General features: G+C 41.6%; 1 protein-coding gene across 2 annotated transcripts in view; it reads left to right on the forward strand.

The window, feature by feature from the left end:
• Window positions 1-15,907, forward strand: part of ZZEF1 (zinc finger ZZ-type and EF-hand domain containing 1) — an 81,620-nt gene extending 65,713 nt beyond the window's left edge. The window contains exons 48-55 of one of the 2 annotated variants that reach the window (XM_074974782.1): window positions 960-1,340; window positions 3,055-3,198; window positions 4,316-4,484; window positions 6,542-6,640; window positions 7,506-7,671; window positions 9,245-9,398; window positions 11,260-11,331; window positions 12,690-15,907. In XM_074974782.1, the coding sequence (XP_074830883.1) occupies window positions 960-1,340; window positions 3,055-3,198; window positions 4,316-4,484; window positions 6,542-6,640; window positions 7,506-7,671; window positions 9,245-9,398; window positions 11,260-11,331; window positions 12,690-12,764 (1,260 nt within the window). In that variant the 3' untranslated portion in view covers window positions 12,765-15,907. The remainder of the gene's footprint in view (window positions 1-959; window positions 1,341-3,054; window positions 3,199-4,315; window positions 4,485-6,541; window positions 6,641-7,505; window positions 7,672-9,244; window positions 9,399-11,259; window positions 11,332-12,689) is intronic. The other variant, XM_074974783.1, reaches the window with a different exon arrangement.
• The last annotated feature ends 8,997 nt before the right edge of the window (window positions 15,908-24,904 follow it).

The raw sequence follows: 24,904 nt of genomic DNA on the forward strand, positions 1-24,904 counted from the left end.
GATAAATCTGTATTTGATATTGCGAAGATCTACAATATAGTGTCATGGTAATTTATGGATGTTCTCATTTAATGACCATCCACAAAAAGATTAAGCATGGATTCATAGTTTTTTAAGGCCAGAGGACATATCATAATCTAGTATGACCTTTTGCATTGTATGGGTCATAGAATTTCATCCAGTCATTCCAATATCTACCCCACTGATTTGTGCTTGAAGTGCACGTATCTTTCAGAAAAACATCCAGTCTTGATTTTAAAGACTCCAAGGGATGGAGAATTAACCACATATATTGGTAATCTGTTTCAGTACTAAACTTACCTTCAGTTTAAAAAAAAGAAATTGCACCTTTGTAGTCTTTGCATATTTGATACCTTAGTACATTTATGGCTTATCTAAAATGACATTGAAAAATGGGCCCATTTTCCACTAAACAAGAATGAAGATAGATCCGTGTTTGGTACTGGGCATTTGAGTTCCTTAGTAGACTAGCATGGCTTGTGGAACACCGTGGTATTTGACAGAAATGCCAGCTAGATCTTCACCAAAGGGTCAGGAAGGAAATAAAGCTGCTAATTTCTTAGTCCCTCTTCAGTGGCTGTGATTACTGGGATAATCAGTAGTTACAATACATCTAACAGGAGAACCACAAAAAAAGTGTGGAGCATTATCACTAGTGCTTCACCTGTACAATTCAGCTTAAGTTTAAGCTCTCAGTGTTCAGAATCAGTTGGTTCTTGCCTGCATTTAATATCAGTGGTATATAATTTGTAACTATATACATGGATACCAGGGGCAAACTTAAGGTAAATTGTCCACAGGCAGACTTAGTTGTGTTCTCTATGAAAGATTGGAGCTTGTAATTTTTGATGAGTCTATCAACCTGTAAACAATTAATTAAACTTTTGGTCATAGATTTGTAGACATGAAGAAGTAAATTGCTCTGAATCTCTTTTCAGGCTTGTGCTTGTCTTTTACAGTCAAAACCTGTACTCTGTGATAAAGCCACTGAGGAATCCAATCCCATTACCCAGAAACTGATAACCAACACGGAGAGTGATCTCCAGCTTAGCTATGCCAAACAGCGTCGCACCAAGAGTTCCATACTCTTACACAAAGAGCTGGATTCCAGGAGCAAAAAAGCTGTGCGGGATTACCTGTATCGGGTGAACGAGGCTACTGCTGTTCTTTATGCCAGGCATGTACTTGCCTCGTTGTTGGCTGAATGGCCTGATGACGTGGCAGTAAATGAAGAAATCCTGGAGCTCAGTGGCCCAGCGCACATGACTTACATTTTGGACATGCTTATGCAGCTAGAGGAGAAGCAGCGATGGGAGAAGGTAATTGGGCTGCATTTGTATGTCTGAGTCAATCCGATATGTACATAAACTTCCAGCTGATTAGCAAACTCCCAGAGATACTTGTGATTCTTTTTTAAAAAAATAAATACAAAACCTTCAAAGACTTTAAGCTTCAAATCATATATTTCTTCTATAATAATAACTCCGTCCTCAGCCAGAAACAATGAGGTTTGACAATATTTTTACAAAATGACTTTGTGACCAACAGAAAACTGAAAAACATACTTCTTTTGGATGCAGCTGTTTCAAATAAATGAGCGATTAGGATGGGGAAAATTCTGTTCTGCATAGAAGTCAATGGGATAAGGATCCAAATTTGAGTGCTGTTTTTAGCTTGGTTTCAGTATGTATTTTAAAAATCTTCTGTGTATTAAAAAATAAAAGTTTGTTACCAGCAAACAAGGTCTCAGAATTGTAGCTGAAGACAAGTAATAACTACCTAGCTATCCATACAGCACCTAACGTAGTTGCGTCTCCAGATTAGGGCTTTTGGACACTACTGGAATATAACTAATAAAGAGTGTGTGCATGTCCAGGAAACAAATACTCCTCCAATATCTTTTCTTGCATTATTCAGCTGGCTGTTTCACCATGCCTCATCTCAGCCCTGGCCTCTGTTGCACACATGCTTACAGCTTAGGTTAAGAACTGGTTGTTAATCAAAAAGAAAATTGAACTATCCGGACTTCCTCATTAATTTATGTACAGGAATTTGAGTCCATTTTGTGTTCACATATTCTTAATTTTTGCCTTCCTGAGTTAAGTCAGAATCATCCATTGCCATAGATATGTTCGGACTTCCCAGATACTGGAGGAAAGAAGTAGCGTTTTAAACTTCGTCGTTATTTTTTTTTAAAGTAAATGTATATAAGAACATTGCTGAAGGAATTCTATATATATTTTTCTAAAACCAAAGGTTGTTTGCTAGTAAACATCCTGGTTATATCAATATGGTTTTAAATATCAACTTTGAGTATCCTAATCTTAAAAATCCAAACAAATACCATTTAGTCTAGAGTCTGCATTTCAGACTCTGCTTCCACTATCACCACTTTGTTTATGGATAGGACCTATATTAATTGTGACATTCATTACAGCAGAAGACTAATTTTAAAATAAAACACTAGTACTTTTATAATGGTGGTAGGGGGTTATTTGATAAGACTCATTTTTGTAGGTAGGATTGTGCAATATGAAACCTGAAGTATTTGACATTGTTTCTTAAAACTGAAACTCCTTGCAGATATGGAAGGTAAAGGGTCTATCTGGTATGTTAACAAAATTCTCTGGATCAAAATTATCTGCCTTATTTGTTTTAGGCTTTATTTACCTATCTCAATCTATTGTGGGATTAGCCTTTTATGCCAACATCTGTGCAGTGAGGTTAGACAATTTCTGGCCTCCCAAAGTTGTCTCAATACACGAGAATCTCTTTAAAGTAACATGCAGGATTTGAAACGCAGTCCAAGGACTAAATTCAACCTTCCACATTTACAGGAGACAATACACACACCTACTAAGGCCAGTTGGCAATTTCATTTGAGTTTCTCTTTTACTTCCTATCAGTGGCTTGTTTTCCTTCTTCTGAGGGCCGTGTTGCTAAAACAACTTTTTTGTCGATCCTTGTCAAATCCGACTGCAAATGCTGATTTGATAGCAAATTGACCTTGCACGATGTGTTGTATTTCCTCAGATCTTGCAGAAAGTGCTGCATGGATGCAGCGAGAGCATGTTGGGAACAATGGCACTGACTGCCTGTCAGTTTATGGAGGAACCTGGAATGGCAATCCAAGTGCGGGAATCCAAACATCCTTATAACAACAATACTAACTTTGAGGTAATTTACATATGTTACAGTGCAGTGAGTATGCATGGGTTGTGCATGAATTGAATACATTGGGTGGGATTCTCAAAAGCACCTCGGTGGCTTATGGAGCCCAAGTCCCGTTGCCTTCCACTGGGTTCAGGCAATGGCACTTGTGTTCCTAACCTGTTGAGGCACTCCCTGGAAAAATCTCACTCATGACCTTTCAGTTAGCAGGACATTCCCGATAATTCAAGTTTCACCTTGTACAAGAATATATAAGTAAGGGTCCCACTCAGTGAGGTACTTAAGTGTGTGCCTCATTTAAGCATGCGAGTAGTCCCATTAACTTCATTGGGACTACTCATGTGTTTAAAGCTAAACCTATGCTGAAGTACCTGGCTGAATTTTATGGGTTTAATAGGCAACAAATTGTACTTTCATCCAAGGGCCTGTTTCAACAAGCATCTCAAATTCTTGAGACATCAGTGGAAAATTAAGTATGAAACTTCTTCCTGTATTTTTAGTTTTGGGCTACCTTTCCTCTATACACAGTCTTAATGATTCTCTTTTCCTGATATTAGTTGGCAGCACCATACTAGTTAGAGAGTAAAAGGCAGTCATCTCTTCTAGGAGAGCACTCAACAGCACCATGAGTGACATCTCCCCAGTGTCCCGTATTGGGCAGAGAGATGAAGCAAAGAAAGGGGGCATGTGGATAGAATAAAGAGGAATGTCCCCTGGAACCAGAAATTCTCATGGCAACCCTGGGAGTTTTCTTAGCTTTTGTATGCAGTAGGAATTCTGTTGTGAGGGTTTTTTAGTACATGCAATACTAATGTTTAAGATGTGCCCTGGAGGTCAGTATCTTGGAAACTGGCTTTCTGGATTAGTGAATCAGTTTACAGGCATACAGTATTACTGTGCTTATTTAAACATGAGCACTTCTAGAAATTAGATTTTGCAGACTCTTTTATATGTAGTTGGCAGTGTCGACAGCACTCTTTGAACTAGCCTACAACCAAACTAATGAAGACTCTTAAATAGAAATATCGTAATCTTTGTTATACCTTATTTGAAATCTGCCTTTTGAATATTTGTATACAGATACAGTGCAATGGTGTGGGTGTTATCTGTTTGCCTTCCTCAGGATAAAGTTCACATCCCTGGTGCTATCTATCTCTCAATCAAATTTGACTCTCAGTGTAATACAGAAGAAGGTTGTGATGAATTAATCATGTCCAGCAGCAGTGATTTTCAACAGGATCGGCACAGTTTCAGTGGGTCTCTGCAGAAGTGGACTGATTTTGAGCTTCCAGGTAAGTGGACCGTGTAGATCTACACGGATGTGAGTACAAACAAGTGTAGAGAGCTACTGATAGCCTGTGATGTGAGAGACTGAGATCTTAATGTCAGTTATATCCCCTGATGTTTGTGGCAAAACTTCTGCTCTTACCCCATCTCCTCTTTGCTCAAATACATTTTGTGTTCTCCATTTGCTTTGTAGAACTAGCCTGAAAGCAACAGGGATGAAATTCAATAAAGACAAGTGCAAAGTACTACACTTAAGAAGGAAAAATAAAATATGCAAATACAAAATGTGTAATACCTGGCTAAGCATAGTACTGCTGAGAAAGATTTGGGGGTTATAATGAATCACAAATTCAATACAAGCCAACAATGTGATACAGTTGTGCCAAAGACTAATATCGTTCTGGGGTGTATTAACAGAAGCATTGTGTAAAATGCAGGAGGTAATTGTTCCACTCTGCTTGGCACTGGTGAGGTCTCAGCTGGAGTACTGTGTCCAAATCTGGGCTCCCACAAATTGGCGGAAGTCCAGAGGAGAGCAACAAAAATTTTAAAAAAGGTTTTAAAAAACTGATCTATGTGGAAAGGTTTAAAAAAAGGGGGGAGGAGGGCATTTTAGTGTTGAGAAAAGAAGACTGAGAGGGTACCTAATTACAGTCTTCAGATATGTTAAGAGCTGTTACAAAGAGGACAGTGATAAATTATTCTGTGTGTGCTGAAGGTAGGACAAGAAGTAATTGACTTAATCTGCAGCAAGAGAGATTTAGGTTAGATATTAGGAAAAACTTTCTAACTAGAAGTATAGTTAAGCACTGGAACAGGTTACCAAGGGAGGTTGTGGAATTCCCATCATTAGCGGTTTCCAAGAACAAGTTAGACGAACACCTGTCAAGGATGGTCTAGGTATATTTGCCCTGCCTCAGTACACAGGGCTGGACTAGATGACCTCTCTCAAGGTCTGTTCCAGTCCTACATTTCTATGATTCTGTGATTGGACTCATTTTGCAAGTTATGCACTAACTTGACTATTAACTTATTGCATGTCCTAGCATAGACTTCTGAGGCAGCATTGCAAGGGCTTTCTGACTTGGAGCGCTGGTGGCAGCTATAAGTAACCAAGTGGATAGAGGTATTTTGTGTTTTGGGATTATAGTTTGATAGCTACCTTGCCCTTTCATAAAGTCATAGCTTGACTTCTTGGATTGCTCCACAGCCTGATCATAAAACTGTTAAACTTTTTGAAAACTCTTCTTGAATTGAAGGGTTTACTTGTCACCAACTTTGAGTGACCAAATACAACAGTTTAATTCCTGTAGTGGAAGTCTGCAATTCTGCACTGCTTTTCTGACAAGTCATTACAGAGCATCATCCCAGAAGTTACGTGAATAGCTAAGTGTCACGTGCCAGCTTATGTACATGCCATGGAAACAAGGGCTACTGACATTGAAATGAACAGCCATAGACACGTTGTTTTATGTACTGCCTTCCATAGGCACTACACAAAAGAGAAGGAAAAAAGAGAGCTTCCTGGAAAGGAGCCTCTTGAAAAACATCCTTTGTACAGAAAAGAGGTTTCAGAAGCTTAAGGACTCCCATCTGGTAATTAAAAGCAGTGATTCCTGCTTTAGTAACTTACTATGTTTTCTTGTTAATGTACTAGAAATTCTGCTGGACATATAAGAGTTTTGGTTATCTCATAAATATCTCCTAAATCATTAATCGTTCTCAGTACAGTCAGAAAAAAAGAGGTTTATTAATGTGCACTACAGTTTCCTCTATAATCTCCCCACTTGTCTGAAGCAACTATCTGACAAAAATATAGAAAGCATTAATCTCTGTGTGTGTATTTTTATACACTGGTGGCAGCTGTTTTGCATTGTGGATCAGTCTCCCATTTGTCTTATGTTCTGTTCACTTTGGAATTACCAGAAGAGTAAAAGATGATTTCATCTAGAAGCAAATTATTTTAATAATCTTTTCTGCTGTATTCTATTCTTTGTTATAGTACCTTATTGAGTTATTGTTTTTTCTAATGTGGATGTTTTTTTCCTTCCCTGCTGCGCAGGAGATACACTGTATTATCGGTTTACCTCTGACATGAGTAATACTGAATGGGGTTACAAGTTTACAGTGACAGCAGGTCACCTTGGAAGGTTCCAGACAGGTAAGCTCCATTCAGAGTGCAACCAAAGGGACTTATTATAATTATTTTGATCCATGCTTTCACAATTTTTTTTGTATAAATATTCCTTGGCATATACTTTTTTAGGTTGCTTAGCGTAGGCTTTTTTTTCCCCTCAAGTGTTCTTAAAAGACGATCTAGCGTTGTGACTTGATTCACTGTGTGACTTGGGTTTTGATGAGTGACTTCTAGTCACACTGGCTTAACACTGACAGCAGTATCTAAATGCTGAAGCTTGGAAACACAGAGACCAGTCACACACACAGACAGTCTCCAGGATACTTACCATAATTTATGCCCTGGGTTTAACAGGCCACTTCAGAGTTGTCATAATAATGATAAACGTAAATGGAGGTAATTTAAGTTGTGTTTAAAGAATAATTATATCGGTTATGATGGACTGCTTCTGGTTTTCATTTGCAGATGCAGTGTGAAAAGCTTTGCTGGTTTATTTAACAGATTAATGATATTTTTAATAGTCTTTTGAAATATGCATCTGAATTGTGAATGCTTTACAGTTATCTTAGGCCTACTGTCCCTCCGATATTAACTAGGGCTCAAATTCTGTTGTCCTTCCCTGGGCAAAACTCTCATTGCAAATATTAGGATTAGGATTTTCAAATATAGGTGTAAGGAATTTAGCCACGTAACTCCCATTAATTTTTGCCCAAGAAAGGACTAAGGATGACAGGAGTTGGCCCTTATTCTCTTTCTCCAGTTCAAGTTTTGGTTTTTATATCTTTATCTTTGTTTGTCGTAACAATTCTAAATCTATGGGGAGAAGACAGTTTTGCAGGTGAGTAGAATGTCTACCTCCAGAAATAACAGCAATTCTCTTCAATTCCAGGGTTTGAGATTCTGAAGCAAATGCTGTCGGAGGAAAGGGTGGTTCCACATCTCCCACTAGCCAAAATCTGGGAATGGCAGGTAGGAGTCGCATGCTGCCAGATTGGGCACCAGCGTTTAAAGGCCATCCACCTACTCCTGAAGATAGTGCAGGGCAGCAGCCACAGGTAAGCCCATTGCTCCACATTGTCCACTACACCTGCCTCTGCAGAGAGGGTTTGCTAAATTCCAGAGCCAGAGAATCATAATTTAAAGCAGGCACAATAGTTTGGCTTGCTGATGGGTATTCGCAGTGGCTTGCTAGCCAAAACCTGTTGAAGTAGTGATGTTCTGAAAATCATTTTTTTCTTTTTCTAGATGGCTTTTGTAAAAGATTCTGTGGAACAAATCGTGTAGTCACAATAAGTCAGATTCCATGTTGATTCTATTAAAATAAATTTAAGGATCCAAGGGTGAGTCTCCTCCTCTTAGTTAAAATGAGGAGATCAAGAAAAAAGTGCAGACAAAACATTGCCAGATTCAGTATTGCAATAAGGGTGGTAACTTCCTTTGATTTGTGCCAGTGCAAGCTTTATAAATGGAGCTATAGCTTAAGGTGAGTTAATGCTTGATTCTGGGTGGCAGAGGTGATTGTGCTGGGCAGAAGTAGACAGTTGGTCAATATATGGACCCTCACTTCAGTTACAATGTTCAGTTAAGTAAAATCCTGGAGGCGTCAGCAACCTTCTGCTTTTTCTAGCTCAAAGGATGCAGAAGTGTTGTATTGATCTGTATATATAAAAATATTTTTGCAGCAATTTCAGACAATGACATACAAAATTCGTATGAATCATTGTGAATTTTGATACTTTAGCCCAGATTCAAGTCTGAACAGCTGCAACTTTGCTAAAAGGTACATAGCCATTGTTCAGAGTTATTTATTACTGAATGTGTATCTAATTTCTTCTTTCATTTTGTGCTCAAAAACCCTTGTGCCTTTGTCTGTGGGCAACAATTTAACATAAGGTAAAATCTTCATTTTGGAAATAATATCCTAATAATACTTCAAATTTTCTTCTGTAGTACTCTGATCAAGGCCTCTGAAATGGAGTTCTCTTTTGATGATGCCTACTTTACGTATGTGTAGAAGAGACTATACAATACAGCGATGTTTGAATGGGAATGTGAGGAGAAGCAGGGTTGGAAACCCTGTTACTTGCAAAGTGATGCTAATTACCTATACCTATGTAAAAAAAATTAGGATACCCTTTCTGTTTATAGCTTAGACTTGCAAAGTTCTAACCAGTGGAATCAAGACATTTAATGAAGTGCTGCATTCATTTATTTCAAAGACCCCAATTCGGCAATTCAGCCTTATTCAGCAAGTGCTTTGGACTTGCTTAAGTCCATGAAAATGTCTAATGTGAAGCAGGGGCATAAGTGCGTTGCTGCATAGGGGGAAGAAATTAGGCATGTGCTTAAATGCTTTGACCTTGGATCAAAAAAAGTTAGGGGCCTTGCAAGCCTTTAGAATAGAGTTTTATTTGTGCTGCTACATTTCTGTAACCAAGTACTTTGAAACCCAAGTCTACCTTCGTAATCAGCTTCTTGTTACATGCTTCATAGCACTGTTGGGCAATTATCATTAGGTTTTGGCTTCCTTGAAAAGATTGTTCTTTAAGTCAGAAATGGGGTCATTAATATGAGTTACCCTCATTCCGCGTAAATGACTGTTGGTTGGTTTGTTTGTTTGTTTTTAAGGGACTGTGACCTCACCTTGTTAAAGCCACTCTGGCAGCTTTTCACCCACATGGAAAATAACCTGTGCTATGACATGACCAAGCCTGGTGTTCTTCTTCTTCCTCTTCATCGTGCACTTACGGAACTCTTCTTCGTTACAGAGAGCAGAGTGAATGTAAGCAATCCATTTACTCGTATGTTCCCCTTTCTCCAGCAATGGGCACAGCATATAGAATGCACTGTTGGACTGCTTTCTGGCTCCTCAGCACAAATAGGTCAGGATTTCATAGGCATCAGATAGGTTGGGAGCATTTTCTCTTGTGGACTTCAATGTCAAATTCTAATACAGGGACATATACCTGTACTATGCTACCTCCTTATTAATTATACAACCTTAAATAATGGGCATATTTCTTCCTAAGGTACTAAAAGAGGCATATTCTAAGCCTCTGCCTATGCTCAGGGGAGAGCTGGGTTTGATAACCATTTGAAAACATTGTTTAAATGTGACACTCTCTGAGCTGGATTGCTATCAGTATAGACGGGGCCTATCTACACTGAAACCCAAAGTCAAAATTGTGCTCAAATCCTGTAACCTTGAGCATAACTATAGACCAACTGGGGGAGGTATAGACCTATCAACTGAACTTCAATATCTGGAAAGATACTGGAACAAATTATTGAACAATCAATTTGTAAGCCCCTAGAGGATAATAGGGTTATAAGTAATAGCCAATACGAATTTGTTGAGAACAAATCAAGCCATGCCAAACCAAACCAACTTCCTTCTTGGGCAGGGTTCCTGGCCTAGTGAATAGGTAGATGTGATTATATCTTGACTTTAGTAAGTCTTGTGGCGCAGTCCCACGTGACATTCTCCTAAGCAAACTAGGGAAATGTGGTCTAGTGAAAGGCTGCACTCAAAGAGTAGTTATCAGTGGTTTGCTGCCCAAACTGGGGAGACGTATCTATTGAGGTCCAGCGCAAGTTTGTTCTGGGTCCAGTGCTATTCAATGTCCTAATTAATGACTTGGATAATGAAATGGAGACTGTGCTTATAAAATGTGCGGATGACACTAAGCAGGGTGGGGTTTCTAGTTCTTTGGAGGATAGAATGAGAATTCACAACGGCCTTGACAAATTGGAGAATTGGTCTGAAAACAAGATGAAATTCCATAAAGACAAGTATAAAGGATTTGAGAAGGAAAAATCAATTGCACAACTCCAAAATGGAGAACAACTGGCTAGGCAGTAGTACTGTCAAAGAGGATTTTTAGGGGATATAGTGCATCACAAATGTAATGTGAATCAACAACATGATGCAGGTGCAAAAAAAAATAAAATGTTCTGGGGTGGATTGATAGGGTTGTAGTATGTAAGAAATGGAAGGTAATTGTCCAACTCAGGCCTCACCAGTGCCAACCACAGCTGGAGTATTATGTTCCGTTCTGGGCGTCACTCTTTAACAAATAAATAAAAATTGATAAATGTGAAGAGTCCAGAAAAGAGGAGTAAAAATTATGAGAGGTTTAGGAAACCTGATCTGTGAGGAAAGGTCAAAGAAACTGGACATGTTTAGTCTTGAGAAAAGAAGACTGAGGGGAGACTTGATGACAGTCTTCAAATATTTTAAGTGCTGTTATAAAAATTTCTCTCCATATCCGCTGAAGGTAGGACAAGAAGTAAATAAAGAAGCAAGGGAGATTTAAGTTAGATATTATGAAAAAGTTTCTAACTATGATAGTAGTTAAGCTCTGGGATAGTCTTCCAAGGAAGGTTGTGGAATCGCTATCATTTGAGACTGTAAGAATAGGTTGACAAACACTTGTCAGGGATAGTCTGTGTATGTGCAGAAGGCTGTACTAGATAACTTTTCAACGTCTCTTTTAGCCGTATATTTCTATGGGTTTGTAAAAATGTTGATGAATTGGCTCTGTAGATCCTATGGAGAGTGGAATGGTAATGCTGATCTGTAGAATAACGTTGTTAAAAACACCTTGCTAAAGCAATCTCACTGAGCATGTTTCTGGCTTCAGGAGCTTGGATCTCTACAGGACTACTTGCTTGCCTTAAATACTGAAGAGCATCTTCATCGTTGCACAGCACAGGTAAAAAACCAAAAAATCCCTGTCAGAAGTATCTCCTCTGCCCCGTCCTGCAGGAGACAGCCAGTCATTCCTGATTGCGGGATAAGCTTTTTGTCAGATATATAGTCACTGTTGATTAGCACAAGATCCCAAAATTCAATTTCACTGGTTTGAATAATGATTCCTTAGATGTGAAAGGCTAGTGCCCTGATCCATACACCATCTGTTCCCTCTTCACACCCACCCCAATCTGACGTTCATATTTCAATGTAGTTGGTTATAAAAAAGAGTTTATAGTTTCAGATTATGGCACTACAGCCCCAGTGCATGAAACACAAAATCAATATGAAATAGCCGGGGGAGGAAATGGGAGCTACAAACTGACTCAAGTCACCTAACTTAGTGTTGTCTGTCAAGTGAGTGGTCTACCCTGTGAATTTAATCAACAAGAAAACTGCCTTGTAAGTTTTTGTATCAATCTTGCAAAACTGATGGAAATTTACAAGCACACACATAAAATTTAGTTGTCTGCTTATTAGTATAGTGGTTGGCAATGAAAAAAAAGTACTCTCCTATTTAAAGTTGTTTTACCTTCCCCAGATGATTTGAGTAGTCTTGCAAGATTGGTGTAGATCCAGCACTATCTGTATCTTCCTTCCTGACACCATGGTTTGGGTCCTTTTGCGCTCCTGCTGAATGAAACTACTCACAAATGGTGTCCTCCTTTATTGATAGCCACCCAAGAATAATATTACAAATAATGGCAGTTGAGTGGATGAGAGTTATCGAAACCAAAACTCATGTCCCAAATCAGGCTTTCTGCATTCCTTTTCCTATCACTTAAGTCATAGAGCCCGATTCTGCTCCCACTGAATTCAGGGGAGCTTCCCTACTGAATTCAATCTTAGCAGCCCTTGGCCCCGAAAGAGTTATTTTTTCCAGACACTTCCTGAGTTCAGTTTTGCGCTCCCAACATCTCTGTTGCATCACCAGCTTCCTTCTTAACTGTCAACTCATTTGATATGAGACTCCTTCTTCATCTTAGTAAAACCCACTGTCCATTTAGAAGTGATACTACAATGGGCTTTGCCTGGTGCATCCACCTTAACTGACTTGTCCTCTACATAAGCAAAGATTTAGCAGATGGAGGCATCTGGGCAATCGGAAATGCAGTTGCTTTTTTGTTAAGCGTCCAGAGTTTGTTGGATGCATGACCGTTTACTTCATTGCCAGAAGATAATCAGATGGATAGAGAACAGACTATTCCTATGTCTGTTAAACGCACACAACAGAGGGTGGCTTTTTAGAACTTAAAGTAACCATTACTTGATGGTGATAATCTTTGTGATGCTAAACTTCCTTTTCTTCTTCCCCTCCAGGCCTTGAAAAACATTGCTGCTATCAGCCTTGCCATTAACTATCCAAACAAATCAACAAGTCTCTGGAATGTTTAATACTGGCTCATGGCTGGAGTGCATGGGATAGAATAGTTTGTCCATAGAAACCTTGGAACAAACATCTTCACTCCGTTCAGGAAAAGTTACTTCAGCTTCAGCATATGGGTACTCTGCAGCCTTCCTTCCTTCCACTTTGATGTAGAATTTGTAAAAGTAAAAGCGCACTTCAAAGAAAAAGCACATTTTGGAGTAACTCACGCGTCACCTACAGTTACATACGCACATATTGTAGCATGTTAGAGTAAACAGAAAAGTATTTTTTTATTCAGAGAGTGAACGGGCGAAGATTTCTGAAGTATGAGAATGGAAAAGGCCCAGTTCTTGTATTATCTGCTCCCAGTAAAACAGAGTGACTATAACTGGAAGGGACAGCTTGAAAAGTTTTGCTGAACTTACGCTGGTACCACCAGTAGCATCCATTTTTCACTGGAAGTAAAATTAGTGAAGAAGAATCTTGGTGGACTGTGTAAGAGTAAAAATGGCCCACGCTTGAAACCTTCCATGTTTCACTTTGCTTTGAAAGCTGCTACCCATGGAGAAAAACCTGCAGCAACTAACTCATTACTAAACTTTTAGGTTTTAAAACAAATATAGAGATTCAAAGAGCAGTTAAAAGATTCCGATGGCAGAGCACCCTTGTGAGAGGTGAAAGCCTCTACTGTTCTTTTTGGTTTGATCGACTGATCTTACCCTACTTTGTCTTAAATATGTACAATGCATTGTTCTGGTTTAGTACAGAAACCACAATGGCTCCCTTGGAGTAGCTTTCGAAGATGTGGTATGAGAAGCTGAGGCGCACTGGCTGTGATGCATAACTTGTATGTTTCTCAAAGATGGCATCTTTCCAAGAAATTATTCATGGCATAATTTTTTCTTAACTCTTTGTTACTGGTGGCCCAGGAGCTCCTTCTGGTGAACATTGGGAAACCCTGATTCCCAGCATCAAGGGATGATGGGGGGGTTAGTGATTAACCCAATTTATCTCATATAGCAATAACTGCATTACTCCTGCTGAATGTGGAATAAATAGCAGACCCCTGTGTTGAAATAAATTGGCTTTAATCTTGCCCAAATTTGCTGGTTATTCCGTTTCCAAAGAAGACTGCAAAGAGCTTAAAGGGTTGTGGGGCTACATTTTGTGTGCTAATTGCCTGGTTGGTTTTGTTGAATGTAAAATCTGCAAAACTTCTATTCTGCTTAGATTTTTTTTTTCCAGAATGAAACTATGAAGAAAGCAGAGCCAGATGCATCTGTAGTGGAGACTGGAAAGCTGATCAAAATGGCATAAGGACAATGACTGTGTTGGAACGGAGTGTTGTGTTCACTGGTCTTATTTGTCCAAAAAGGCCAGTGGGTAGCACTGTCATGTGTATAGGAGCCCTGCATTTGGGAATAGTTTGTGGAATGGTGCTCTTCCAGCCACCTGGGACTGGGAGTATCTTAAAGGCGGTGCTATTTCCCTCTGGGAGGGAAATGTGCTATGTGCTTTAGTGCCCCCATTTTTTGGGTGGTCATTGGTGCTGCAGCCTTGGAAGTAGCAAGTTGGCTCCTATTCCATTAGGAGAATGCAAGGCCAGTACTGTTGTGGGAGAGAAGTTTAAACTGGAAAGAGTACTCTGAATGAAGGGGTTAAAAACTGAAGACCCTCATTGGCACCAGAAGTTGCAATCACCTTCTTTAGGGGATGGGATGGCTCTCTTAGTCAAAGCAAATCCTAGAGTGGAGGAAGAACTTGTCCTCTGCCCAAGTTTGGAAAGAGGCAGAGAAATGCATACTCCTCTGAAAACGAGCCTGCAATATTACATAATGAAAGTTAGTTCCCTCTCCCTTTCCAGGATGAGAGACTTTTGAGTACTAAACATGAGATTTACTTGTCATACCTTTAACTCCTAGATAAAGGAATTTGCAGTCTTATGCTTTGGTTCCCTCTTCGTGATGCCTTTAAACTTCTCAGCAGACTGCAGGAGAGGCTAGGAGCTTCCCTGATCAACCAAATGCATGTCTCTTTCTGACAGTGTGAACTCCTACTGGAGAATCTGGGGTGGGGCAGGGGTTATTACACCAAAACTATGGTCATCTTCTGAAGTCCACTTTAATGAACAGTGTGTATTGTATCAAAGGGTCAGATGAGCATTTTAAAACTGCTGCTCTGGGACAGTGTGGGATTTCCTACCCGCTGTCTCGGAACGAGTCCCGGCTAATTGGTAAAGATATGCGATAGGTTGATTGTGCCGTATGTAAGGTATGTGATGCGCTGTTGAGATCTGCCTACGTTTATTTACAGAAGGTTTTTTCCTCTTTTTACATCAGGGTTACAGACTGTACAGAGATCCGTCACTGATCCTATCATGGCGTTTCCTCATTCTCGTTCTTTTTCTGTTGCACTGTATTTTTACTTTCTATATAACAATATGCATAAAGGCTGTAAGAATGACACAGGAGTGGCCAAAATTACTATCTAGGCGTACCACTTACTACCCTTACCAGCAGGTCTGCCAGTCAGCCATCTTGCTCTCAAAGGGCTGCAAGTGGCATTAGCTGCTAAATATTCTTTCCAACCACTAGGTGGAACTGAAGGGCTGTCACCTGGCTTGACACTGAGTCAGTCTTTCACTGCCTTACAACATGCTCGTTCATTGTGGGTTTTTAGGGGGGGCAAGAAATATTGATTTTTTTTCTATCATGTAAAAAGGGGAGGAGGAGTAACAAAGTGAATTTAGTATTTATGACCAATAGCTCTCTGAAATCCTGCAGCAGTTCCAAGTGGATGCAGATGATACTGTGGAATAGTACAAAGCTGGCTGGAAAACAGGTATGCTGAAGAAAAAAATGTGCCTAATTAAAAAACGATTGTGTCCTGATTCACAGATGATGTATTTAAAACAAATCACATTGTTCCTAATGATACATGTGACTTGCTTTCATTAAACACTTTAAGAGGTTTTTAATTTTTTTTCTTACGGGTTTACTACTTTGCAATTTTTATCGTTTTTGGTTGTTTGAAATAGATCAGACCTTTAGATTTATTCCAGTTCAGCTCAACATGTAACAAGAAAGTTATAGATGTGGGTAAAATATGCAAATGAAGAGAAATATATTGTAAAAATTCTATAAAAAGTACAACACGATTTCTGTAGTTTTCTGTTTTTCTTTCCCTCACTGAAGATTAAATATTGAATTTGCAGCAAGAGCTAGAGGTTTACTTTGAGTGTTAATCATTAGGGGCAAGATGGCTGTAAGTAAACCTGCTTGTCCTCCTTAGTATTTTATAGCTGATATCACACTCTGCCACACAAACATCACATGAGGCTTGGCTTGGCTCCAATCCTGCAATTGGTTCCATGTGGACTGACCCCTGTGCCTATATAGAGGCCCGTTGACTTCAGTGGGGGTCTGTCTGTGTGGATCCAGTTATAGGGTTGGGCCATAATTTGTTTCAAGGTGGTGGTTCACACCTATAGAGTTCCTGTACAAGTGTGAGACTTGGCGACATTGAGAGACACTTCTGTGCCATAGCCACTCCCATACTGTAAATAGGAGGAGGTTGCTGGCAAGGGTGATTCTCCCCACTGGTCCATTAGAGCTGCAGTTTGTTGGCCTTCTAAGCATGCTACAAAGCCTATTTATTTACACAGGCTTTTTCCTGAGAGGCTGGTTGGTGGGAACATGAGGGTTTTTCCCTGGAGTGGCAAGTTGGGAATCTCTGGCATTTGGCCAGTCCGGAAGTTGGTTTCCCCTTTCATACAAGGCCAAAGAGATTTGTCATGAGTGTGTTTACTAAATACATATTGATAACCTGAACTGTAGGATGCACTATACTCGAGTGATCCTCTAAGGGCAAGGAGAATCTAGGACAGGGATGTTCCTCTCACATTATTGTGAGCAGGATCAGGCTGTAAACTAGCTGTTTTCATTCATTTATTGTGGGATGCACTACTTTTTCCACCCCTGCTGCTTTTAAGAGCAAAACTCAATGGCATGCTTAAAGCAAAATAAGCAAATACCATTGACCTTTCCTGCCCCACCCATGCATCTGTACCTACACGCTCTTAGTCTGTTGCCACAACCCCTTACAGCTAATAGCATCCGAGCGTCTTCTGTCTAATCCTTTAAGAAACTAGATCCTTTTAATATATTAGACTGACTTTAGAAGTGGTGTCCACAAAAATTTGCTCTGCTAAACCGGTCCAAATCTCTGTGGGTACGTGCTTATTTTGGTTTTAAGTGATTTCTATAGATTTAGCTTATGTCTGTTCCTAATAAATTTAAGATAAACCAGAATAAGCATGCGCACTGGTTTAACTAAATGAGTTTAAAATCACACTCTAAGTGAAAGTGGAACAACTCTGCGTGCAGACAAACCCTGATAATATAGAAGCTGCCAGTGGAGAATTGCTAGTAAAATGGAGCAGTGCCTCTCTTCTCCCCATCCCCTCCCACCAGTTTTGCCTGTCTTCAATTTGCAGACATGGATTTTCTGGTTTCTAATGGAGCAGAAGTCAATAAGGCTGCCTTACGTTTACTTCCGTAAATTCATTACACATCATTGAGGAAGCTGATGCGACAGTACACAGGTCTGGAAGCTGGTGGGTGCTTGCTGCGAAAGTGAAAGAGGGATTGGGGTCATTTTGAGGGAGTCGTTGTAGGTTACACATTAGCTTAAAACATTGGCAGTGGAATGCTGCATTTAAAATATGTTTAATGTATGTAAGGAGAGTGTAGTGTAATGGTTAAAATATAGGACTGAGAACTGGCTCTGGGTTTGTAGTTGAGGCTCTGCTGCTGACTGGGAGCGATCTTGTTGGCTCAATTTCTCCATTGGTGAAATGGGGCAATATTCATCTAATTCAGATGAATTGTGGTTGGCTTAATGTTTGTGAAGTGCTTTGAGCTCCTGGGTCACAGGTGCTATATAAAGGCAATGTATTTTCCTTGGTGGTGAATAACAGCCTCTGTAGTCTGAATCAAATATAAAGACCCTTTGACATGTTTTGGACAACTTGCACAGAATTCTAGTTGTAGACCTTGAGCCTAAATCTGCTGTCTTTTATAACAGTATAAATTAGGAGTGACTCCATTTTAAATCACTGGAACTGCCCTGGTGTAAAACCTGAGCACATCTACAACAGTCTAGCCCAGTGCTCTGATCCTATACTTTTGTTTCCGTTGTTTGTTATGAACAGCGTATTTCATGCAAACAGGATTGTGCTGCTTTGTGACACAACTGAACTATCACGAGGGAGTGTTTTAAAAGGGACTGTCACAAGTGGCGGGTTGTCTTCAGGTGACAGGCAAGTACCGCAATCACATGAAGTCCTAAACAGCACAAGTTTGGTTTTAGGCAAAAGTCCTAAACAAACCTTTTAAATAGAAACAAACACACAATGACATGTTCCTGAAGAGGATGCTTTTCAAAGTTCCTCTGCTGACACCAGCCAGTCATTGAAAGGCCAGTCTCAGTTGGGAGGCTAACTGTGTCTGAGGCCTTATCTACACTGCCACTTACAGCACTGAAACTTTCTTTGAAAACACAAACACACACGCACACACACACGATGCAAGTTTCTGTGCTGAAAAGTGGCAGTGTAGATAGTGCACTTGAAAAACTCTAGTGCTTGGCTTCAATGGTTGGTCTTAGTGAATAGAGATTTCCCTACCCCGTGCCCTACTTAATCAAATCTGTGAGGTGTTCTCCTGGTGCTGTTTTTCTCCCCTTTTCGTCCTGCCTCACTTCATTCCTCCTCCCTCCCCTGGTTTCTTGTTCCATTTCCCCATCGTACAGCCTGTCCTTCCATCAATGCTTCAGACTTTTTTTTACATCTTCCGTGCAAGTAAGAGGAAAGACTTAACCTGTATAGTGTGCAACAAGAGCAGAAAGTGTTAGTAAACTGACGAAGGGTGAGATTGAAGCTACTTGAAATATTTGTCAGTGGTCCGTTCTCTCTTGTGGCTTATGTCTACACGGGCACTTCGTCGGCAAAACTTTTGTCGTTCAGGGGTGTTAAAAAACCACACACACGCCGAACGACAAAAGTTTTACTGACAAAAAGCACCAGCGTGAACAGCGCTTTGTCGGCAGGAGTGCTTTCCTGCCGATAAAGCCGCTGCTGCCCGTGATGGGGTGGAAGTTTTTTGTCGGCAGGAGAGCTCTCTCCTGCCAAAAACAGCAGTTTCACTGCGCGGCTTTTAGCTGCCTGGTTGTAGCAGCACAGCTCTGTCGCTAAAAGCTGCTTAGTGTAGCCATAGCCTCAGACACCAAAATGTGTGTGTAACTTCCAAGGCCTCTGGTTTAGCAGTCCTTAGGATTGCCAACTCTGACTGGCAAGCTATTCTGGGAGATTTTTCCCCCCAACATGATGTAATGTCAGTTTCTTAAAATATCTTATTAAAATCTCCCGGATTGCTTTCAACAGTCACCGGGAGATCAATGCCGATTCCGGGAGACTCTGGCCAATCCTGAAGGGTTGGCAACCTTAGCAGTCCCTCTCTGTTCATCAAAGCATTTAAACACATGCTTAACTTTAGGTACATGCTTAAGGCATGGCCTTATGCAAATACCTAAAGTTAATTAAATACTTAAGTTCTTGTCTTGGAGATGGACCTAACCATGTGCTTAAACGTTTTGTTTGGCCTGCTATTGTAAGCAGGAATATTCCTATATAAAAGGGCAGAGAGGCACGGAATTCTTGGTTCTTATCAAAATGCTTAAGAACAGGTCATCTCTCTTGCATTCTTACCATTTTCCGTTACATAAACCAGCTACAGTAAAACTCATATTAACCAAAAATGTCAACTGAGCTAATTCTGTTTTTCAACTTTTTAATTTGTTTAAGAGACACAAGGTGGATGAGGTAATATCTTTTATTAGACCAGTTTCAAGAAGGGAGAAGCTTTTGAGCTTCACAGAGCACTTCCTCCGGGCTGGAGAAGGAAACAAGAGTCCAAGCTAAATACAAGGTGGGACAGATTAAGCATTAGGGGTTCACACATGTTGTAGGAGAAACAGTTAAAATGAAGTGGACAATGGAGAGTTAGTAGGTGACAGGGTGTGTTACAAGGAGGCATAAAACCCAGCTGTCTGTTAAATCCATATTTTTAGGTCTTGTCTACACTATAGGGTTTTGTCGACAAAAGGTAGCTTTTGTCGACAAAACAGTGGATATGTACACACTGCATTGTGATTTTTGGCCTCAAATGCCCTGGTTTGGCAACAAAATAAAACCACTCCAATGAGAGACATTGCCTTTTTGCGCAAAATTGTTGTCGACAAAGTGCTGGCGTAGGCACCACACTTCATTTTATCGCTTTAATTCACCTCCAGGAGGTGCCCCACAATGCCTATCCTGACCGCTCTGGTGAGGAGTTTGAACTCCACTGCCCTGCAGCCAGGTAAACAACCATCCACCCCTCCCCCTTAGAAGCCCTGGGAATTTTTGAAATTCTCATTTCCTGTTTGCTCCACATGGAGAGGTCTCATCGCATCTTCACAGGTGACCATGGCAGGTTATCGCAGCAAACACTCTCCCACTTGGACCACTGTGGAGCTGCTGGATCTGCTCAGTATATGGGGACAGGAGGCTATGCAGTCCCAGCTGCGCTTAAGGAATTTTGATACCTACAGGCAGATTTCTCGAGGCTTGTGCAAAAAGGGCTATGATCAGGACACATTGCAGTGCAGACCGAAGATAAAGGAGCTGAGGCAGGCCTACCATAAGGCAAGGGAGGTGAACCATTGCTCTGGTGCTACACCTAAGACCTGCTGGTTCTAAAGGAGCTGGACACTATCCTCTGTGGTGACTCTACCTCCACCATCAAGAACCCTGTGGATACTTTGGGGGGTCTGGAGGTGGCGGAAAGAGGACCAAACCCAGAGGATGAAGTCATTGATGAAGAGGTGGAGTTAGATGAGGATATGCAGCTCCTGGCAGGGTCGCCCGGTGGGGCAGGCAGCCAGGAACTGTTCACCACTCCAGAGATGTTTAGCCAGTCTCAGCAGTTGCTCTCCAGCAAGTAAGAAGCAGGAGAGGAGACACCTGGTAAGTGGCTGTGGTTTGTGTAGTGCGGAGCTGGGTTCAGGGTATAGAAGTGTACAAGGTTGGCTGTTTTTCTGTGAGCTGGACATTTCCCTGTCTAGCTAATCAGTATGGTGGAACAGGGTGTTGATGCATGCCGAGATCTCATGGGAATCCTCCAGAGAGATCTCCAGGAAAGTTTCCTGGAGGTACTCGGTAATCCTCTGCCGAAGGTTCCTTGGCAGAGCTGCTTTGTTCCTTCCCCCACTGAAAGAAACTTTCCCGCGCCATTCGTCAATCACTTGTGCAGGGACCAAAGCGGCATGCAGGCAAAAGCCACAAACGTGTAATAGATGAACCCTCGCTTCCCTGCTTACCCTCAGCAATGACCCCTGCCTGTGGAAAAGTGTGGGAGAATTTTAGAATTTTTTTTTCCCTAGTTGGCTGCACTGCAACCCTTGCAGAGTGCTTTTTCCCCCCATGTAGAGCGCCCCCCACTCCCCAGCCAACACTTACCATGCTTTGGGTGTTTGCAGAGATGTGTGCTTGCCAAGGGTCAGTGAGAAAGTGATTTGTTATGTTACAAAAGGTGTGATTTACTGAAATGTTTCAATGCTGTGTGTGAATTTAACAGTCATGCTTCTGTGTATTGTTCCTTCTGCTTTGGCAGATGTGGCCTTCGTGAACACCCCGCACATACTGGCCAAGCGTCTCCACTAGATAAGAAAGTGCCCAAGACTGAGTAAAGAAGATGTGTTCTGTGTGGTACTGCACTTCTCCAATGCAGAGAAGAGGGAACGCAAGGAGTGGAGGGAAGCCGAAAGGCAGGACAGAAAAGAAAATCAGGAATTTTGTTAAGGATGCTACTAAGCAGATGTTTAAAGTCATGGAGGAGCAAACGCAGATTCTGAAGTCTTTAATGATGTAGACTGAGCAGATGCGTGCCTGCTGTCCCCTGCAGGATATTCAGAACTCTTTTCCATGTCCCCCGAAACTCCGCCCGCACAGTCCTTTCTGCTTTCTGGAACTTCTCGGTTTCACCTTCACTCCATCCCCTCGGACAACTTTCAAAATAATAGCTGGACCTATACAGAACTCTGAAAGTCTGCGCTTCCTGGATACCTCCTTTCCCATCAATCATCTTTGTGTGGTTTCTTGTGCAATAAAAGCAAATTTTTGAATGGTAACTCATCTTTATTTGCTCTCTACAAATTGAGATAGCAGGCAGCTAATCATTTGCTTACTGGAATGTAAAGCCCCAAATGTCACCATTTTTCCTAGGAAAACTACATGTAATGTAACTTCGCAGTACCCATCAGAGATATACATTACTGGTTCTCATTTTCAAAGTTTTGCCTCAAAGCCTCCCTGATTCGAATTGCCCCCCTCTGATAGCCCTGGTATCTGGCTGCTCAAAATCAGCAGCCAAGCAGTCTGCCTCAACACTCCACCCCTGAGCGAGCCTTTCACCCTTAGCTTCACAGAGATTATGCAACATACAGCACGCAGCTATAACCATGGGAATATTATCCTCATTGAGGTCTAACCTCCCAAAATGGATCGCCAGCACACCTTTAATCTGCCAAAGACACATTCCACTGTCATCCGGCACCTACTCAGCCTATTGTTGAACCACTCCTTACTGCTGTCCAGGTTTCCCATGTAAGGTTTCATGAGCCATGGCTCTAAGGAGTATGCCGGGTCTCCCAGGATCACTCTTGACATTTTAACATCCCGCACTATAATCTGATCTGGAAAGAAAGTCCCCGCTTGTAGCTTTCTGTACAGGCCGGTGTTCCTGAAGATGCGTGCGTCGTGCACCTTCCTGGACCGCCCCATGTTGATATCAGTGAAACGCCCAGGGTGATCCACAAGCACCTGCGCAACAGCATGGACAAGTATCCCTTCCTATTGATGTACTCTGTCGCAAGGCAGTCTGGTGCCAAAATTGGAATGTGTGTGCCATCTATCGCCCCTCCACAGTTAGGGAAACCAATTTCTGCAAAGCGGTCCACTATTTCATAGAATCATAGAATATCAGGGTTGGAAGGGACCTCAGAAGGTCATCTAGTCCAACCCCCTGCTCAAAGCAGGACCGATCCCCAATTAAATCATCCCAGCCAGGGCTTTGTCAAGCTTGACCTTAAAAACTTCTAAGGAAGGAGATTCTACCACCTCCCTAGGTAACCCATTCCAGTGCTTCATCACCCTCCTAGTGAAAAAGGTTTTCCTAATATCCAACCTAAACCTCCCCCACTGCAACTTGAGACCATTACTCCTTGTTCTGTCATCTGCTACCACTGAGAATAGTCTAGATCCATCCTCTTTGGAACCCCCTTTCAGGTAGTTGAAAGCAGCTATCAAATCCCCCCTCATTCTTCTCTTCCACAGACTAAACAATCCCAGTTCCCTCAGCCTCTCCTCATAACTCATGTGTTCCAGTCCCCTAATCATTTTTGTTGCCCTCCGCTGGACTCTTTCCAATTTTTCCACATCCTTCTTGTAGTGTGGGGCCCAAAACTGGACACAGTACTCCAGATGAGGCCTCACCAGTGTCGAATAGAGGGGAACGATCATGTCCCTCGATCTGCTGGCAATGCCCCTACTTATACATCCCAAAATGCCATTGCCCTTCTTGGCAACAAGGGCGCGCTGTTGACTCATATCTAGCTTCTCGTCCACTGTAACCCTTAGGTGCTTTTCTGCAGAACTGCTGCCGAGCCATTCGGTCCCTAGTCTGTAGCGGTGCATTGGATTCTTCTGTCCTAAGTGCAGGACTCTGCACTTGTCCTTGTTGAACCTCATCAGATTTCTTTTGGCCCAATCCTCTAATTTGTCTAGGTCCCTCTGTATCCTATCCCTACCCTCCAGCGTATCTACCTCTCCTCCCAGTTTAGTGTCATCTGCAAACTTGCTGAGGGTGCAATCCACACCATCCTCCAGATCATTTATAAAGATATTTGAACAAAACCGGCCCCAGGACTGACCCTTGGGGCACTCCACTTGATACCTGCTGCCAACTAGACAGGGAGCCATTGATCACTACCCATTGAGCCCGACAATCTAGCCAGCTTTCTATCCACCTTATAGTCTATTCATCCAGCCCATACTTCTTTAACTTGCTGGCAAGAATACTGTGGGAGACAGTGTCAAAAGCTTTGCTAAAGTCAAGGAACAACACGTCCACTGCTTTCCCTTCATCCACAGAGCCAGTTATCTCGTCATAGAAGGCAATTAGATTAGTCAGGCATGACTTGCCCTTGGTGAATCCATGCTGACTGTTCCTGATCACTTTCTTCTCCTCTAAGCGCTTCAGAATTGATTCCTTAAGGACCTGCTCCATGATTTTTCCAGGGACTGAGGTGAGGCTGATGGCCTGTAGCTCCCAGGATCCTCCTTCTTCCCTTTTTTAAAGATGGGCACTACATTAGCCTTTTTCCAGTCGTCCGGGAGTTCCCCCGATCACCATGAGTTTTCAAAGATAACGGCCAATGGCTCTGCAATCACATCTGCCAACTCCTTTAGCATTCTCGGATGCAGCCCATCCGGCCCCATGGACTTGTGCATGTCCAGCTTTTCTAAATAGTCCCGAACCACTTCTTTCTCCACAGAGGGCTGGTCACCTCCTCCCCATGCTGTGCTGCCCAGTGCAGTAGTCTGGGAGCTGACTTTGTTCGTGAAGACAGAGGCAAAAAAAGCATTGAGTACATTAGCTTTTTCCACATCCTCTGTCACTAGGTGACCTTAAATTCTCCTCTCTGGTCCTGTGCTTTTCCTTTCCCATCCTTGTCTGCCTTGTCTGTTTAGCTCACAGTGGAGGGACTTTCTCTTAGGAAATCTATGTATAGCACCAATCCCAACTGAGGCTTCTAGGTTGTACTGCCATATAAATAATAAGGGGCCTGCTCTCAAGGAATTAGAAACCTAACTACAGGGCCCCTGGCAAGCTCCTTAACTCTGGCTTAACTTGTGTGATTGAAGTGCATAGGCTACTGTCAAAAGCACCGTTTTTCTTTGTGTGATATTTCATTCTTGCTGCCAAATATTGCAACTCAAAGGGCTGGAGATGGTGCCCGTTTGGCATGTTAGCTCTCTGCTGGTTCCATATATTCCTAGAGACTCTTT

Source organism: Natator depressus, chromosome 17 (assembly GCF_965152275.1).
Source record: "Natator depressus isolate rNatDep1 chromosome 17, rNatDep2.hap1, whole genome shotgun sequence".
In the NCBI taxonomy this organism is placed as follows: Eukaryota; Metazoa; Chordata; order Testudines; family Cheloniidae; genus Natator; species Natator depressus.